We start from the raw sequence: 19,328 nt of genomic DNA, 5'->3' as shown, positions 1-19,328 counted from the left end.
TCCCCCTAACTGGGAGGGGGCCAAAGACAATTACTCGATGCCGACACATCTTTCTAGCTGATTTACACGCTGAAGCTATGTTGCGCTTGGTGACTTCTGTGTTATGGCTGTTTGAAGGAGAGGACCAAGGTGCAGCGTGGTGAGCTTTTTCCTTTAATAATCAAAATGACGCCGACAAAACAATAAACAATACAAAAACAAACCGTGAAGCTCAAAGGCAAAGTGCCATAAAGAAAGTGAACTTCCCACCAAGACAAGTGGGAAAAAAAGGCACCTAAGTATGGTTCAGCTGTCCCTGATTGAGAACCATACCCGGCCAAAACATGGAGATATAAAATCATAGAAACACAACACATAGAAATGCCCATTCCAACTCACGGCCTGACCAAACCAAAATAGAGACATAAAGAGGATCTCCAAGGTCAGGGCGTGACACTCTGACTGTTTCATCCTAACATCGTTGGTGCCGACGTGGATAACAATATCCCTATACTCTCTAAACTCGCCAGTTTTAGTTTTAGCCAGCACCATCTTCAGATGGTAGCCCTGCCCCCTGGTAAACAGTGTATGATCGCTGGATGATTAGTTTTAAGTCTAATACTACGGTTAATGGAGTCGCCAATGACTAGGGTTTTCAATTTGTCAGAGCTAATGGTGGGAGGCTTCGGTGTCTCAGACCCCGTAACGAGAGCAGTAGATACCAGAGAAGGCTCGGCCTCAGACTCCGACTCGCTGCTTGATGGGGAGAACCGGTTGAAAGTCGGCTGAATGAGCGTCACCGGGTGAGCATTCCTACAGCATTTCCCTCCAGAAGCCATGAGAGAGTTGTCCGGCTGCAGGGACCGTGCGAGGGGATTTATACTACTATCTGTACTTACTGTTGGCACAGACGCTGTTTCATCCTTTCCTACACTGAAATTATCCTTGCCTAACAATTGCCTCTGAAGCTGGGCTTGCAGTACAGCTATCCTCGCCATAAGGCAATCCTTCTCCTGTATATTATGAGTACAGCGACTGCAATTAGAAGGCATCATGTTAATGTTACTACTTAGCTTCGGCTGGTGGAGGTCCTGACGAACCACGTCCAGATAAAGCGTCCAGAGTGAAAAAGTTTAATGAAAAAAAGTAGAGCGAGGGAAAAACTGCAAATATTAACGGGAATTAAAAAGTAAAAACCATCAAGTTGTCAGGTAGCAAAGTAAGGTTAGCAACAAAACCAGATCTAATGTGTTATATTCTCCTACATTTCTTTCACATTTCCACAAACTTCAAAGTGTTTCCTTTCAAATGGTACCAAGAAAATGTATATCCGTGCTTCAGGTCCTGAGCTACTGGCAGTTAGATTTGGGTATGTCATTTTAGTTGAAAATTGAAAAAAGCAGTTGATCCTTAAGACCAGGCAAGTTTTCCAATGCCTCCCAAAGAAGGGCAGCTATTGGTAGATGGCGAAAAATAAAAAAGCAAACATTCGATAAAAAAAATTGGTATTATTACAATTTGCATATATACAAAAAACATAGCCACGTAGTGTGTGTATGCATGTATCACTTACACATACATGTCAGTACAGACACAGAATAAGTAGGTAACAAGGGGGAGAGGTTGTGCTGTGAAGTGCTGCATTATTCATTTTTTTTAAACCAGATTTGCTGTTCACTTGCGGTATATTAGATGGAATGGAGTACCATGCAATCATGTTATAATAGTGTACGTTTCCATGAATTTGTTTTGGACCTGGGGATTGTGAAAAATCTCCTGGTTGCATTTCTGGTGGGATAAGTGTGTGTGTTGGGGGCAGCAGGTAGCCTAGTGGTTAAGAGCGTTGGGCCAGTAATTGAAAGGTCGCTGGTTCTCTGAGCTGACTCGGTGAATAAATATGTAGACACTCCCTTCAGCAAGGCACTTAACCCTAATTGCTACTGTAAGTCGCTCTGGATAAGAGAACCTGATATATGACTAAAATGTAAGTTGTCTAAGCTGACTATGCAAACACGTTGGAATTTCCAACAGTCAGTCTTTCCTCAGCTCTTAGCCAATACAGACTGGCATGCATACTATTGATATTAGCCCTCTGATTACAATGAAGAGCAAAACGTGCCGCTCTGTTCTGGCCAGCTGCAGCTTAACTACTGTATGTCCTTCATTGCAGCACTTGACAATACGACTGGACAATCATCAAGAGAAACTAAAACTAGAGCCTGCAGGGCTTGCTTGTGGAGTGTGGTGTCAAAAAACTATAACACTGAATATCCCTTTGAGCATGGTGAAGTTATTAATTACACTTTGGATGGTGTATCAACACACCCAGTCAGTACAAAACACAGGCATCCTTCCTAACTCAGTTGCTGGAGAGGAAAGAAAACTGCTCAGGGATTTCACCATGCAAACAATGGGGACTTTAAAACAGTTAGAGTTTAATGGCTGTGAAAAAACTGAGGATGGATCAACATTGTATTTACTCCACAATACTAAATTAATTGACAAAGTGAAAAATAGTAAGCCTGTACAGAATATAAATATTCCAAAACTTGTCATCGGCAAGACTAGGGAGTTTTTTGGGAGTTAACAAGAAATGGAATACAGATAAGTAAACAGGCCATATCCTAGAGGAAACCCCAATTGAGTCTGCTTTCCATCAAACAATGGGATGCCAATTCACCTTTTAGCAGGTCAATAACCTAAAACATAAGGCCAAATATACACTGGAGAAGCTTACCAAGACGACATTGAATGTATCTGAGTGGCCTGCTTACAGTCTTGACTTAAATCGGCTTGAAAATGGTTGTCTAGCAATGATCAAGAAACATCTTGACAGAGCTTGAAGAAGTTAAAGAACAATGTGCAAATATTGTATAATCCACGTGTGCAAAGCTCTTAGAGACGGAACCCAGAAAGAGTCCGCTGTCAATAACTTTGTCATTATGGGGTATTGTGTGTAGATGAGTGAGAATTATTTTGTTTTGTCCATAATGAATACTTTCTGAAGGTTCTGTAGGTCTGAGCAAATATGATCTCATTAATGTTTGTTAAAATTGTCTGATTTCCTCTTTTTCTTTCTTTATGTCAAAGGTTGGGAATTAAGTCCCAGCCAACATCCCAACTTGTCCTGTAAAATGCTGAGTTGTCTATTGTCTTTATACATCTATATTTGTTTTACCCTTTTTTCTCCCCGATTTCATGGTATCCAATTGGTAGTTTAAAGTCTTGTCCCACTCCCGTACAGACTTGGGAGAGGCAAAGGTGGAGAGTCGTGCATGCTCCTAAATACAACCCAGACAAGGCACACTGCTTCTTGACACAATCCCCATTTAAAACAGAAGCCAGCCGCACCAATGTGTTGGAGGAAACACCATACATCTGGCGACCGTGTCAGCATGCATTGCGCCCAGCCCACCACAGGAGTCGTGAGTGAACAATGGGATAAGAACATCCCTGATGGACAAAACCTCCCCTAACCACACTGGGTCAATTGTGCGCCACCCCATGGGTTTCAACATCCCTGATGGACAAAACCTCCCCTAACCACACTGGGTCAATTGTGCGCCACCCCATGGGTTTCCCGTTTGCGGCCAGCTGCGACAGATCCTGGACTCGAACCAGGATCTCTAATGGCACAGCTAGCACTGTGATACAGTACCTAAGACCACGGCGCCACTCAGAAGGCCTGTTTATTATCTTTTCTTATCTGTCTAAAAACGTTTTTTTTGTATTTAACTACAAAAATCTTCTACAATTTCCAATGATTTAATGTATTCTTAAAGCTACAATTTGTAACTTTTTTGGGCAACCAAATTCACATAGAAATGGGAGTTATACGTTGTCGTGAAAATTTCCTCTATTTACCAAATCATGAGAGCAAACCACACACACGTCAGAGTTAGTTATCACAAAGTCCATTTTTAATTATATGAGCTCTATCACAACCCTGTGACTCTCAGATCAGTGTCTATCAATGAATTCTCTGAGAGTCCCTTCCACATTTCAAATTAGTTCCTTTATAGCAAAGACACACACAGGATAAGACAGCATCGGCATAATTCATCGTTCAGCTTTGTCTCCTAAAACATGTTATTTTCTCAAACTCAGAACCATAAACCAATCCTCCATATCAACAGGCATATATCAAAACCATCCTATTTTGACAAGATCACAGAGACACACTGACTGGCACACAGACATTGTGGGGGCAAGAGATACACGCTTGACCTCTCCCCTCTCTCCGGCCCAAACAACTTAGTCTTGACATAGAACAGATACTGCAACCCCGCCACAGTATTATACAAAAATAACATTCTGATGAGAAGTAACTTACAAACATATGATGAATATAAAACATCTTACCTATGTTACCAACCAATTCTGATTATTCCCCAACAACGTCTTTACCATTAAAAGCAAGTCTAAGTAGTGTTAGATCGGTTATTTGTATGTTATTTCCATGTTTCCCATTCTAAAGTTTCCTTTTTGTAAATTTTACGTTCGGTTTTGTACACCTGCTTCAAACAGCTGAATATACAATATTTTGGGTTATGGGAAATATATTTCACTGTGGTTTAGATGATACAATAATTATCTACACCAAGGGTGTCAAACTCATTCCATGGAGGGCCAGGTGTCTACAGGTGTTTGGTTTTTATGTTTCTTCCTCTTTCTCTTTCAGACATTGACATATTTGAAGATTCTTTGAAGACCTAGTTGGACGTTAGTCTGTGATTGAGCCCTCAAAATGACAGAATGTGTGGAAGAATGGCTCCTGCAGAACAAGGACAATTTAGAAAAGGGGATTGATATCATAGGACAGGCGTCTGCGGTCCTGGCAGTCACTGTGGGCCAGTTCCATCCCATCCTGGAGGCTGTATTCCAAGCATCCTATGAGATCTTCAGCAACCCAGAAGGACAGAACGCCAAGTACCTGACTGAGCAGTTCTTCAAAGTCAACCAGAATTTGAGACGCATCCAGGCTGAGGAAGACCAAATCTCCCGGGAGCTGCAGAAGAGCTCCTTGAATAAGCAACACTTTGACTGGGAGGCACAAATTCTCAACCAGTACAAGAAGTTTGAGGAGTTTTTCAATGCCAAACCCAACTTAAAAAAAGAAAAAATGGACGAATTCCTCTTAACTTATGAGGTCTTGGAAAAAGACTTGAACCTGGATGCCCTCTACAATGCTTTTACTGGGAATGCCTCAGGTGGCTCCATGCTGCAGACAGTGGTTGAAACAGAACAATTTAATAGAATTGCGGTAGAAGATTTCTGTGATATTCTTAAGAAGCTCTTTGTGAAGGGCATCATTGCCTTCATGGGTTACAACAGCCTCAAGAAAACGGATGTGGGGTATCAGATGCTGAAGAAGTGGCTTAAGCAGATGGAACAAGTTGAGGAGAGCATGAAAAAAGTGATTGATGATATCATTGATAACTTCGCCCCAAGAGCCAAAGAGGACATGGTAAAACAGCTTGAGGAGATACCTGGCTCTGTTGACCTTGGCTTCACCAAATCCATATTGGACACCCTTAAGAATAAATATGACTGGGTGAGCTGGTCTATCAGGGTCTTCAATGACAAGGAGCGCATTTTCTTTTTCAACTGGCTAGCTGGAAAGAAGTACCATGGCAGTGAAGGAGGAGCTAATTTCTTTGAGGTGATGACCAAAAACAACATCAAAGTGGTGATCTCTTTCAGTGTTCAACCTAAGCTTATCAACATGGATCTGATCAAAGAACAGATTGAGGGGGAGAAGCTGAAGAGGAACATGATGGATGTGGCTCAGATCGTCAGCAGAAGACTCCCCAACTGCCAGGTGCATGCTGTCAGCGCCTATAAGAAAGTGGTGGAGAGCAACAACTTCAAAGAGGGTTGTTACTACTATGGAAAACACCAAAAAGTGTACATATGCGTTCATCCTAATTAGCCTTTTGTTTCACAGCTGAATGGAAAATATAGTAGTTATGAGGAAAACTAGGAAGAAAATGCATTATGGCTTATATATAAGTTAGAGGTGTTTTTATTTATATCTAAAACATAGCTGATGCTTTAGCTGGTGATTGTGTAAAATGTAATCTCTTGTTTATTTGTTTATCGGCCTTGTAGATTTTTGTGTAGTTTGATAGTTCAAACTATCTTAATTTTTATGTGTTTAAGAATGTACAGTGGGGCTAAAAAGTATTTAGTCAGCCACAAATTGTGCAAGTTCTTCCACTTAAAAAGATGAGAGAGGCCTGTAATTTTCATCATAGGTACACTTCAACTATGACAGACAAAATGAGAGAAAAAAAAATCCAGAAAATCACATTGTAGGATTTTTAATGAATGTATTATGGTGGAAAATAAGTATTTGGTCACCTACAAACAAGCAAGATTTCTGGCTCTCACAGACCTGTAACTTCTTCTTTAAGAGGCTCCTCTGTCCTCCACTCGTTACCTGTATTAATGGCACCTGTTTGAACTTGTTATCAGTATAAAAGACACCTGTCCACAACCTCAAACAGTCACACTCCAAACTCCATTATGGCCAAGACCAAAGAGCTGTCAAAACACCAGAAACAAAATTGTAGACCTGCACCAGGCTGGGAAGACTGAATCTGCAATAGGTAAGCAGCTTGGTTTGAAGAAATCAACTGTGGGAGCAATTATTAGGAAATGGAAGACATACAAGACCACTGATAATCTCCCTCGATCTGGGGCTCCACGCAGGATCTCACCCCGTGGGGTGAAAATGATCACAAGAACGGTGAGCAAAAATCCCAGAACCACACGGGGGGACCTAGTGAAAGACCTGCAGAGAGCTGAGACCAAAGTAACAAAGGCTACCATCAGTAACACACTACGCCGCCAGGGACTCAAATCCTGCTTAAGCCAGTACATGTCCAGGCCCGTCTGAAGTTTGCTAGAGAGCATTTGGATGATCCAGAAGAAGATTGGGAGAATGTCATATGGTCAGATGAAACCAAAATAGAACCTTTTGGTAAAAACTCAACTCGTCGTGTTTGGAGGACAAAGATTGCTGAGTTGCATCCAAAGAACGCCATACCTACTGTAAAGCATGGGGGTGGAAATATCATGCTTTGGGGCTGTTTTTCTGCAAAGGGACCAGGACGACTGATCCGTGTAAAGGAAAGAATGAATGGGGCCATGAATCGTGAGATTTTGAGTGAAAACCTCCTTCCATCAGCAAGGGCATTGAAGGTGAAACGTGGCTGGGTCTTTCAGCATGACAATGATCCCAAACACACCGCCCGGGCAACAAAGGAGTGGCTTCGTAAGAAGCATTTCAAGGTCCTGGAGTGGCCTAGCCAGTCTCCAGATCTCAACCCCATAGAAAATCTTTGGAGGGAGTTGAAAGTCTGTGTTGCTCAGCAACAGCCCCAAAACATCACTGCTCTAGAGGAGATCTGCATGGAGAAATGGGCCAAAATACTGGCAACAGTGTGTGAAAACCTTGTGAAGACTTACAGAAAATGTTTGACTTCTGTCATTGCCAACAAAGGGTATATAACAAAGTATTGAGATAAACTTTTGTTATTGACCAAATACTTATTTTCCACCATAATTTGCAAATAAATTCATTACAAATCCTACAATGTGATTTTCTGGATTTTTTTTCTCATTTTGTCTGTCATAGTTGAAGTGTACCAAGGTTGAAAATTACAGGCCTCTCATCTTTTTAAGTTGCAAAATTGGTTTCTGACTAAATACTTTTTTGCCCCACTGTATATGAGACATTTCATGGATATCTATCTACTCAACAACAGTGATAAAGTACGAGAATGTCATATTTCCTTCTACCAAAGAGAATAGTAAGATACCTTATCCAGTATTTCATTATGACCATACTATAATTTAGCACATCAACCAGCATAATAAAATGATTTATGTAAGCCTACTGCAGAAAACTATTTATCCTCCTCAGTGTACTGAGGACCTAATCAAGCTTCTTTTGAAATGAACTAAAACTGTTAAAAGGGCCTTAAAACATTACATCTCTTTCTCTAGTCATACATTCCACATGCTTTTTACAGCTTTAATTTTGAATTTGTATTGTATTCTTTCATAATAAACCACACTATAAAGGACATTGTGATTGTCATCATTAAGCAGTTGTAAATTTGGATTTGAATGTTCCTTTTCTCTGCAGTTGAGGAAATGTGCCGAATTGTCATGATAGCATAATTTTAGAGGGTACTATATGTAAAACGTTTAAGCAGAAGTACATGCAGTCATAAACATTGAGACTGATAATGACAGTTTATTGCTTACTTTCATCCCTAAAAAAACATCAGCTCAAACAATTTTTTTTTTTAAATCTGCAAATGTTTGAATTTTCTTATACCTTTGTCAGTTATTTGTCAAAGGATTGCACACTGTGTAGAAAAGCATTATGAACACCAGCTCTTTCCATGACAGACTGACCAGGTGAATCCAGGTGAAAGCTACGATCATTGTTAAATCCACTTTCAATTTGTGAGCAATGGTGGAAAAAGTACAAAATTGTCATACTTGAGTAAAAGTAAAGATAACTTAATAGAAAATGACTCAAGTAAAAGTCACCCAGTAAGATACTACTTGAGTAAAAGTCTAAAAGTATTTGGTTTTAAAAGTACAAAATTATTGATAGGTTCTTCTTTTTCAGAGTAAATAACTAGAGAAGCTTTAACCAAGTTTAATTCTGCCCAAAGGGTCTGTATAGCTGTAATTCTGACAACCCAACATTTCTCCCATCACAGATATCTATATCCTCCTTAAGACACTCCTCCTTCTCCATTCCTTACATCATATGGTTCCAAAGGAAAAGGGTAGTAAACCTTTATTACTCCCTTCAGGCGATCTGACCTCACCTCTGGACCTCAACCCCTCCTTCTTCTAGTCCAAAGATGTCCATCTGTCTCCCCTGTAGCAACCCTTTGAGCAGCACATTCCACAGCCACTCTGTCTTTCTACAGATCTCACTCCTTAATATACTATGCGTCTGATCTATCATGTCTTTAATATCTCAATGTTCATAATGTAGATTCCAACAGACCCTTCTCTTGAACAATAGCATCCTAATGTTCAATATATATAATCTTGGAAGTTACTAATAAATGGATAAACAATGATCATAAAACATGAATAAAAAAAACTAACAAATGATTATAAAACATGAATTAAACAAACTAACAAATGGAACAAACAATGAACAAACATTCACCATGAGGTTTACAAATTCAGAGACTTATGGCCTCTGTACAATGATCACATTTTTATTTCCATCTATCATCACACAACAAAATGCCATTCCAGCTGAATTTGCGGTCTCGTTCTATCAGATGGAGCAGCTTTTAGTTTCTCCACTTCCCCCTTATGTTTCCTAAGAGAGTAAGAGCACAAGACTTGGAAAGCAACAAAAAGACACACAAAAAATATCAGTATTAACAATGTGATAAACTCTGCATAATTATATATGCATGAAAACCCAAGTCTGAGACCATGACAATTCCCACTCTCTCTTCACCTGACTCTATGCCACCGGGATACTTTCATGTTGGGTTCCACAAAAATGAAAGCTCTAAAAAACTTCCTCTTGCTTTCACCCAGTCTTCCCCTTTAGGCCCCAGGTTCCGAGAGGTGTTCCCAAGTCATGTCATTTTCACTTTGTCCCCCATCTCCTCCATTTCACCTGATAGGCACATCACCTGATATGCAAGTGTGTATCCCTAATCAACATTACATCCTCTAGAAGTAACTCAACACTGTATATGCTTTCAGATCAATGCCTTCAACATTTTGTTCAGAGTACAATTACCCCTCTATCCTCTATCATGTGGTACATTAACCAATAAAGTAGCTAACCCCAACCCAACTATGATGTTTAAAATAGCTCCCAGACCCAACACATCGGTATGTCTTACAGTGAACTCAAGTTTCTCTCTCGCTCCGCTTCCTCTGTCATGGTGTCTTCACCCACCCATTATGCAGCTGTACCTCACTTCACATGAGAACTATGCACCCCCCAAGGAGAGACATGACGATCTTTACCGCTGCAGGTACTGTACGGAGTAGTATGTGTCCCAAACCAACGCTGTCCCAACACCCCCGCCTGGTGTCTCTTGATGTACACTCAATCTCCAGAATTCAGCCCGTGCTCTTGGTTATAACTCTGCTTTCACCTGAGGATATACACACTGCAACACATGGGTCAATTCCTGAACACGTGTAATATTTGAATAACCACATTCCCTGTCCTCCCATCAGTCCCCCAGTTACCAATCCATGTGACATGAGTTGTCATAACTGATATTCCAACAATGCTATGTCATGACGTTGCCCTCTTTAGGTATAGCAAGCCCCTTCCCCCTCTCCCTGCCTCCCCCTTTCCTCCTTCAACTAGGCTGCTGTGGTCATGGACACGTCGAAAATTCCTGAGGATCTCTTCATGGAAACACAGTATAGAGAGAGTACATTTTCGTAGAGCACAAAGGAATTTCTTCCACCTCTTTGAGGTGCGAAAAATGTAATGTTCCGGAGAAAGTATAAAAGATCGGTGAAGAATCCAGCTAAGAACTGGTCCGTTTGTTACAACTTGGGGAAGCTCATGGGAGACGGTGAGGCCACATTACCATAACGCTGTTTATATAATAGTCTCAGATATGAGGTTTACATCTAATTGTTGTATAAGATGAATAAGTGAGTATGATACTGTTTGTAAAATTGTGTAATATGATTTGAACTGTTTAATGAAGGAAAATACAATTCCCTTTTGATTTGAACTAAATCAGAGGACCGCCACTGAGCCCAGGTAGGGTCAGGAATCCTGGGACAGCCCCTTTTCTGCAATTCCGAATAAAACCCAACTTTGAGAAAATATCACCAGACCATGTTTTTCTCCATTAGGAGAGGACAAAGGTTGTAGACCATTGCTGAATCTTTTAACCATAACACGTGGTTAAACTCTTAGAGTATTGATACCGACAGAATAAGAACAAGTCTTTGATATTAATTCCTAGTCTGCAGCTAGGAATTCGGTATCATTGAACGCGAAGAGCGACAACTGCCAAAACATCCATTCTACAACAACATGAATGAATGTCACTCTGAATTATCCCCTCTAACCAAGACAGAGAGAGAGAGACGGGCAAAACTCTCCAACAGAAACAAACTTTTCAGCAAAGATCCCGACGACACACTGAACGTAAATATATATATTGATTGCAATTGTTCCCGAATGAGTGAGCGTTCATGTGTAAAGGATTAGCATTTCAATTGTTATATGTCATTGGAATTTCATAATTCCTATATGTGTTCATTAATTAAATACACTCAGTCTATTTTATAAGAATTTGTAAGATTCTTATTTTGCATTAAATAGACAGAGACCAGTCTTATCAAAATTAGATAATAGTATTTATTCTCGGAGCTCACTGCCATGGAACCACAAACAACAGTTTATATACAAAATATGACATCATAGGTTATAAAATGTCCTTCCACCTATCGACCAGGACAAAGCAGTTTCAAAAGTTTATTCCAACCCCCTAGCTCACTCACTCCAGACACAAACCATATCAAGATTAACTTCTGAAATCTCACCTTCATCTTTCACTATTCAGCAGACAGTTCCAGATAATGGAAAACCTAGGGAGACACTCGCTGCCTTATATAAACATCCCAGAGCTAAGTTGAGTCGGTTCAACCATAGGTTAACGATCCTTTTTACTTACTTAAAAACCCACAATCCATTCCTCCCCAACCCAGCTGGAATGGTATTTATTATGTTTAATTACCCTCTGTTTCATGCTACACAAACCCTTCCATATGAATTAACATTATTAATCAGATATTGTAAAACAGGGTAGAGTTCAATACATTATAGTTCTATTTAAATGTAGATATTGTTTAGTCATTATTCATAAAATTCCTAACATTATAATTCTCAACTTTGTAGTGTCTCATCTCAGTTGACCCCCACTTCCCCTTTTGTCTAACAAGCCGCGATGCCGGTTTAGCACACTAGGGCACATTCCCCTATTATTTCTTGTAACCACATTTACCTTGTTTGTCTGTTTGCTTATGCATTTCTGTGAATTATTTAGTTAGTAATAAATACATTTTTAAGACAATTGATGTATGGATGACTCATAGTGAAGACTGGGTTCGTGCAGATAACCAACAATTTACGACGTTTGGAATGAGACTAACGTGAGGCAAAGTGAATAATTCATTAATTCAAAGACTAATTGATCAGATAAAATATCTGAAAAGTTATTTTAGGAAATGATAACTTTGTAATCTGAATATTTTTCCTTGGTGCCCCGACTTCCTAGTTAATTACAGTAACATGATTAATCAGTTGATCGCGTAATACTAATTACAGAGAATCTTTGATAAAAACTAAAATCTTCATTTAATGATAGTAAAGACACGACAGCTACTAAAGTAACCATTGCTACTTCCAACATGGCCCATGACTATAGTCTCACAATACCCCTAATTTGCACCGTAGTCCAATTCCATGATATCAATATAGTATCCTACGCTACTAATACTGCTCCTTCGGTTACTATCCCTACAGCGCCTGCGATGACAATACCTCCTGCATGTCATCTGTCAAATGTTCACCGGCTGTTAGAAATTGGAGAAAAATGTATGAGGTGGAATAATATCCATCCTAACAAAACTCGAGTCACAGGTGTTCTGAAAGTTTACCATAGTGTCTGTAATGCCACCACTATCTCTTCTACTCTAACCATGATCTAGGTACAGTTGAAGTCAGAAGTTTACATACACCTTAGCCAAATACATTTAAACTCAGTTTTTCACAATTCCTGATATTTAATCCTAGTAAATATTCCCTGTCAGTTAGGATCAGCACTTTATTTTAAGAATGTGAAATGTCAGAATAATAGTAGAGAGAATGATTTATTTCAGCTTTTAGTTCTTTCATCACATTCCCAGTGGGACAGAAGTTTACATACACTCAATTAGTATTTGGTAGCATTGCCTTTAAATTGTTTAATTTAGGTCAAACGTTTCAGGTAATCTTCCACAAGCTTCCCACAATAAGTTGGGTGAATTTTGGCCCATTCCTTCATTCCTGAGCTGGAGGAATGGGAAAAATGTCAGTCTCTCGATGTGCAAAACTGATAGAGACATACCCCAAGAGACTTACAGCTGTAATCGCAGCAAAAGGTGGCGCCACAAAGTATGAACTTAAAGGGGCTGAATAATTTTGCACGCCCAATTTTTCAGTTTTTGATTTGTTAAAAAAGTTTGAAATATCCAATAAATGTCGTTCCACTTCATGATTGTGTCCCACTTGTTGTTGATTCTTCACAAAAAATACAGTTTTATATCTTTATGTTTGAAGCCTGAAATGTGGCAAAAGGTCGCAAAGTTCAAGGGGGCCGAATACTTTCGCAAGGCACTGTACATTGTGTGCAAAAGGCATGAGGAGGTAGGCGAATAATTACAATTTTGCAGATTGACACTGGAGTGATAAATGATCAGATGGTCATGTACAGGTAGAGATATTGGTGTGCAAAAGAGCAGAAAATAAAATAAATAAAAACAGTATGGGGATGAGGTAGGTAAAAATGGGTGGGCTATTTACCGATAGACTATGTACAGCTGCAGCGATCGGTTAGCTGCTCAGATAGCAGATGTTTGAAGTTGGCGAGGGAGATAAAAGTCTCCAACTTCATCGATTTTTGCAATTCGTTCCAGTCACAGGCAGCAGAGAACTGGAACGAAAGGCGGCCAAATGAGGTGTTGGCTTTATGGATGATCAGTGAGATACACCTGCTGGAGCGCGTGTTACGGGTGGTTGTTGCCATCGTGACCAGTGAACTGAGATAAGGCGGAGCTTTACCTAGCATGGACTTGTAGATGACCTGGAGCCAGTGGGTCTGGCGACGAATATGTAGCGAGGGCCAGCCGACTAGAGCATATAGGTCGCAGTGGTGGGTGGTATAAGGTGCTTTAGTGACAAAACGGATGGCACTGTGATAAACTGCATCCAGTTTGCTGAGTAGAGTGTTGGAAGCAATTTTGTGACATCGCCGAAGTCGAGGATCGGTAGGATAGTCAGTTTTACTAGGGTAAGTTTGGCGGCGTGAGTGAAGGAGGCTTTGTTGCGGAATAGAAAGCCGACTCTAGATTTGATTTTCGATTGGAGATGTTTGATATGAGTCTGGAAGGAGAGTTTACAGTCTAGCCAGACACCTAGGTACTTATAGATGTCCACATATTCAAGGTCGGAATCATCCAGGGTGGTGATGCTAGTCAGGCATGCGGGTGCAGGCAGCAAACGGTTGAAAAGCATGCATTTGGTTTTACTAGCGTTTAAGAGCAGTTGGAGGCCACGGAAGGAGTGTTGTATGGCATTGAAGCTCGTTTGGAGGTTAGATAGCACAGTGTCCAAGGACGGGCCGGAAGTATATAGAATGGTGTCGTCTGCGTAGAGGTGGATCAGGGAATCGCCCGCAGCAAGAGCAACATCATTGATATATACAGAGAAAAGAGTCGGCCCGAGAATTGAACCCTGTGGCACCCCCATAGAGACTGCCAGAGGACCGGACAGCATATACATGGAGTACCATACAGCCACGGCCTGGTTAGTCTCTTGACTTAAAGTAAAGAAGAGACTGACTGCATCACTTTCTGTTTTTAGAAGTGTTGAAAATTTGAAATTGTTTGCATAGCCAACTTACACACAGCACTGACTCACACACAGGAGCGGTTCTGGGGGTGGGGGGGGGGGGGGGCGGCAGGAAAGTAAGAAAGTAAGAATTTCACTGTTAGTCTACACCTGTTGTTCACAAAGCATGTGACAAATAAAATGTGATGAAAATAAATATTTGATGATTTGATTGTTAATAAATCCTCTAGTGACTCCCCATCCCGCATGCGGGAGCGTAATCATCGACTGACACTAATGAGCATAACGCAACGGACATAAATATTCCTAGAAAATATTCCTATTCATGAAAATCACAAATGAAATATATTGAGACACAGCTTAGCCTTTTGTTAATCACCCTGCCATCTCAGATTTTCAAAATAGCTAGAGCTAGACAAGCATTTGTCTAATAGCCAAAGCTAAACAAGCATTCGTGTAAGTTTATCGATAGCCTAGCATAGCATTTTGTCCAGCTAGCAGCAGTTAACTTGGTCACGGAAATCAGAAAAGCAATAAAATTAAATTGTTTACCTTTGATGAACTTCAGATGTTTTCACTCACGAGACTCCCAGTTAGATAGCAAATGTTCCTTTTTTCCAAAAATATTATTTTTGTAGGCGAAATAGCTCCGTTTGTTCTTCAAGTTTGGCTGAGAAAACGCCCGGAAATTGCAGTCATGAAAACGCTGAAAAATATTCCAAATTAGCTCCATAATATCGACAGAAACATGGCAAACGTTGTTTATAATCAATCCTCAAGGTGTTTTTCAAATTTCTATTCGATAATATATCCACCAGGACAATTCGTTTTTCAGTAGGACCGATTGGAATAATGGCTACCTCTGTATTTTACTGAGAGTCACTCTGGGAGCCATCAGGTGACCACTTGCGCAATGTAGCCGCTTACGGGTATTCTTCAACATAAATGCGTACGTCACAATGCTGTAGACACCTTGGGGAATACAGAGAAAAAGTAATCTGGATGATAGCACATTCACTGCTCAATAGGGACGCATTGGAACGAAGTAATCTGGTTGATAGCACATTCACTGCTCAATAGGGACGCATTGGAACGTTCCAATGCGTCCCTATTGAGCAGTGAATGTGCTATCAACCAGATTATTTTTCTCTGTATTCCCCAAGGTGTCTACAGCATTGTGACGTAGTTTTACGCATTTATGTTGAAGAATACCCGTAAGCGGCTACATTGCGCAAGTGGTCACCTGATGGCTCCCAGAGTGACTCTCACGTAAAATACAGAGGTAGCCATTATTCCAATCGGTCCTACTGAAAAACGAATTGTCCCGGCTTTCAAAACATGAGGCACTTCCGGATTGGATTTTTCTCAGGCTTTCGCCTGCAACATCAGTTCTGTTATACTCACAGACAATATTTGTACAGTTTTGGAAACTTTAGTGTTTTCTATCCTAAGCTGTCAATTATATGCATATTCTAGCATCTTGTCCTGACAAATATCCCGTTTACTACGGGAACGTTATTTTTCCAAAAATGAAAATACTGCCCCCTAGTCACAAAAGGTTTTAAAGACCTGTATGTGACCTTATTATGAAGCTGATGCATTATTACATTAGCTGGAATGAAATCAGAAGATGATCCCTTCCCCATCATGGATGCAAATGCTCAATGTATTAGGCTACTTGAAGATTGAAAGATCCCCCTCTACTCCAGTGGCGGTTCTGGGGGGGTCAGGGGGGGCCAGTGCCCCTGTGACAACAATTTTGGACCCCCTTGTGGCCCCCCTAAATGTGGAGTATGAAATAATTTTTACATAACACATTTTTGTGCCATCGTTCTTTTTTTACATCCGTTATTAGACAGTGGTAACGCGGAACACTATGATTATGAACATGGTCTTTTGCCTGCGAATGCCTGCAATGCAGTGAAGAAAACAATATGACAACAATAACGTCTAATTTAATTGACTCCTCTAACAGTACAACTGGCCCCAGCTTGGCCCCCCCAGTTGAAATGGTCTAGAACCGCCACTGCTCACACAACGCTGAAACCCACAGAAACATGGCCCTTATTTCAACCGCTTGGTGGAGGGTCATCCATTTTAATTTCAAAGACGTCTGATTACCTCCTGGTATCCCTCAATATAAATAACAATCACTCCCTTACAGCGGGTCTTTTCATAAGGAGTTGTCAGAGCCACTCTCGTATTGTTACATTATCAACATTTCAAACGTTCTATATATATGGCTTTGGAAGGGAGTTATATATAGAGAGCAGTTTTCCCAACTCTGGTCCTTGAGTACCGCCAACTGCACACATTTTTTTGTTGCCCCGGACAGAAACACCTGATTCAACTTGTCAAGAGCTTGATAATTAGTTGACAAGTAGAATCTGGTGTGCATGTCGGGGGCCACAACAAAAATATGTACTCTTGGTGGTACTTCATGACTGGAGTTGGGAAACACTGATATAGAGAGTCGGGACAATGCAGTTGCTGTCTGAACGTTCTGAGTGTGTCACTTTCTCCTCCATAGCCATTGCTAAGTGATACTTGACACTTCAATGTTGTGCTGTTAATTTCTGAAAGCTTTCAAAACCTATGAAGCAATGACACCACAACACAGGACAGTATACTATATATGGCTCTGTAGTGAACTACATCATTGGTTTACATTCCATCTAAGAACATAAAGGATGAATAACAACACGACATGTGATAAAAACATGTTTAATTAAGTGCAAAAAAAGCATTTACTTATACAAGGTTATTATAAAGCATGCATTCAGACTCATTCTGAAAATAAACTTGACGGAGTTAGTTGGCAGTGGAAAATAGAAAACATGAGGGCTGAAGTGGAACACACTGGTCATAGCAAGATATAAAATCTAAATTCATTGACAAAATAACTTCCCACCACCCAAAAATAAATGACTATTATTTTTTAAATGAAGTGAGAGTACTACTGTAGAAGCCACCAAAAAACCTTTAACCTTAAATCCCTCATGCCCACCTGACTCTGGGAGTGAATGAGGATCAGTTCCCTTCACACAATTTCAATGCCTTGACCATCTTTTCCTGAATCTTTTTCACCTTGAGGTCCCATTCCACCCTGAAATCATCCACATTATGCCCTTTGACCACCTTATACGCCATTCGTGTCATCAGGCCCATGCGAAAGATATTAGCCAGTTGGGAACACTTTATCTCCATGGCGTTTTGGTCTTCTTTGTAGTGCTCTAGGTACACCTCCAGCAAACCTCTTTGTTCGAAAGCTTTATTCTCTTCGATGACACTGTCGTAGTAGGTGTTCAGAGCAAGGTCACACTTGTCTCTCTCATAGACTTCCTGGAAATCTTTCATGTAGTGCTCTCTTCCCTCAGGGTCTTTTTGGATCTGTTCCACCATGGTGTTGAAGGCGGTGTACTGGTGCCTGATATACTCTTCATACTTGCCGTACTTCTCATTGACCTCGTCCAGGTGAATCTGCTTCAGAAACTTCTGGTTTTTCTGTGAGATCTTTTCCAGCTCGGCGTGGATTTGGCCAAAGTTGGTGGCATCCTGGTCTTGGGTGAGGTCTTTGGCGACCACGTTCATTGTCACCTTCACCACTGCGGTGACTATGTTGAAGAGTGGGTTGATGTTGGCGGCGAAGGAGGAGACTTTCTCCATGCCGTTTAGGATTGTGACAAATGTCTCCTTGTCCATGGCTGCTGCTTCACTTACAGTATAACTTCACTGTAGTCCTGGAGAGTGAAGAGACAGTCTTTTAGTACACCTCATCGCTCATGTCTGCTGTTAGTGCCAACTTTAATGAATTTGAATTACAGCATGCAGATCATTTGTTTGAACTTGTATTCAGAATATTCACAAAGCATCCTTATTAATATTTGACAAACTTTTTAGTGTTTGTTCACATTCTGCATCTGGAATTTATCTGAATAATAATATGTTGTCATAAAGCTGAATGACAGATTACAGGATGCGTTGTGCTCTTTGAACATCAGCTGACTCGCAACAATGTTAGAACACAATATAATACATCTTATTTTTAATAATAAGAAAATTGTTAAAAAAAAATTGCCGTAGGCAATGGCAGATGGTTGCTGTCCAGCCCTGAAACTGGAGTGTAAAGTACCGTACATGCCACACATTAGATGGAGATGCTAATTAAATATACTCTTCCAAGACTATTGATGCATTTACAGTTTCTTGTGCAATCATTGGAAGGGATTACAGTCCAATCTACAGCTAGCATTATTCTGTCTAAAATTGTGGCAAAAAATAGATGTTTTCTTAGACAGATTCAATGTCCATTGAGTTAATTTAAAATAATTATAAGTAATACAATCGTACCTTGTGGTTCCGTAGTAGTAGTAGTAGTAGTAAAAGTATTTGTAGTTGTGGTTATGTTGTCTCTGAACTAGCAGCCTTTATATCCATCTGTAGACCATGTTCAGTCCTCCGTGCCATCTAAGGGCAGTGTGGAAGTGACTCATGCATACACGATGCTGATTGGGTTACCGGGAAAAGGCTACTATTACATACATGTTGATTGGCTTACAATCCCACGGTTGCAGTGTAGAACATAGCAGCAAACAAACTTTTTCTGAGTGATGCCAACTTTCATGGAAATCTTTCATTAATGTTCTACAGAAGAATACAAATACTGAGCTATATTGTATAGAGAAAAAAAAAAGAA

The 19,328-nt window shown here is 40.3% G+C and overlaps 2 protein-coding genes across 2 annotated transcripts; one reads left to right on the top strand and one right to left on the bottom strand.

Annotated features, from left to right (window-relative positions):
- The first annotated feature begins 4,598 nt into the window (after window positions 1-4,598).
- Window positions 4,599-6,078, top strand: LOC118944659 (protein rapunzel-like). Its single transcript, XM_036964700.2, has one exon. The coding sequence runs from the start codon at window positions 4,727-4,729 to the stop codon at window positions 5,909-5,911; it is 1,185 nt and encodes a 394-aa protein (XP_036820595.2). The 5' UTR covers window positions 4,599-4,726; the 3' UTR covers window positions 5,912-6,078.
- An 11,409-nt stretch (window positions 6,079-17,487) lies between these two features.
- LOC149984520 (protein rapunzel-like) lies at window positions 17,488-18,334 on the bottom strand. Its single transcript, XM_090230543.1, has one exon. It carries the CDS (start codon window positions 18,332-18,334, stop codon window positions 17,663-17,665), a length of 672 nt encoding a protein of 223 aa, XP_090086669.1. The 3' UTR covers window positions 17,488-17,662.
- Between the last annotated feature and the right edge of the window lie 994 nt (window positions 18,335-19,328).

The sequence above is a fragment of the Oncorhynchus mykiss genome, chromosome 3 (genome assembly GCF_057628025.1).
Source record: "Oncorhynchus mykiss isolate SJ-2025 chromosome 3, ASM5762802v1, whole genome shotgun sequence".
Classification (NCBI taxonomy): Eukaryota; Metazoa; Chordata; class Actinopteri; order Salmoniformes; family Salmonidae; genus Oncorhynchus; species Oncorhynchus mykiss.
The sequence above is the reverse complement of the archived record's forward strand: the minus strand, read 5'-3'. Positions and strand labels throughout refer to the sequence as shown.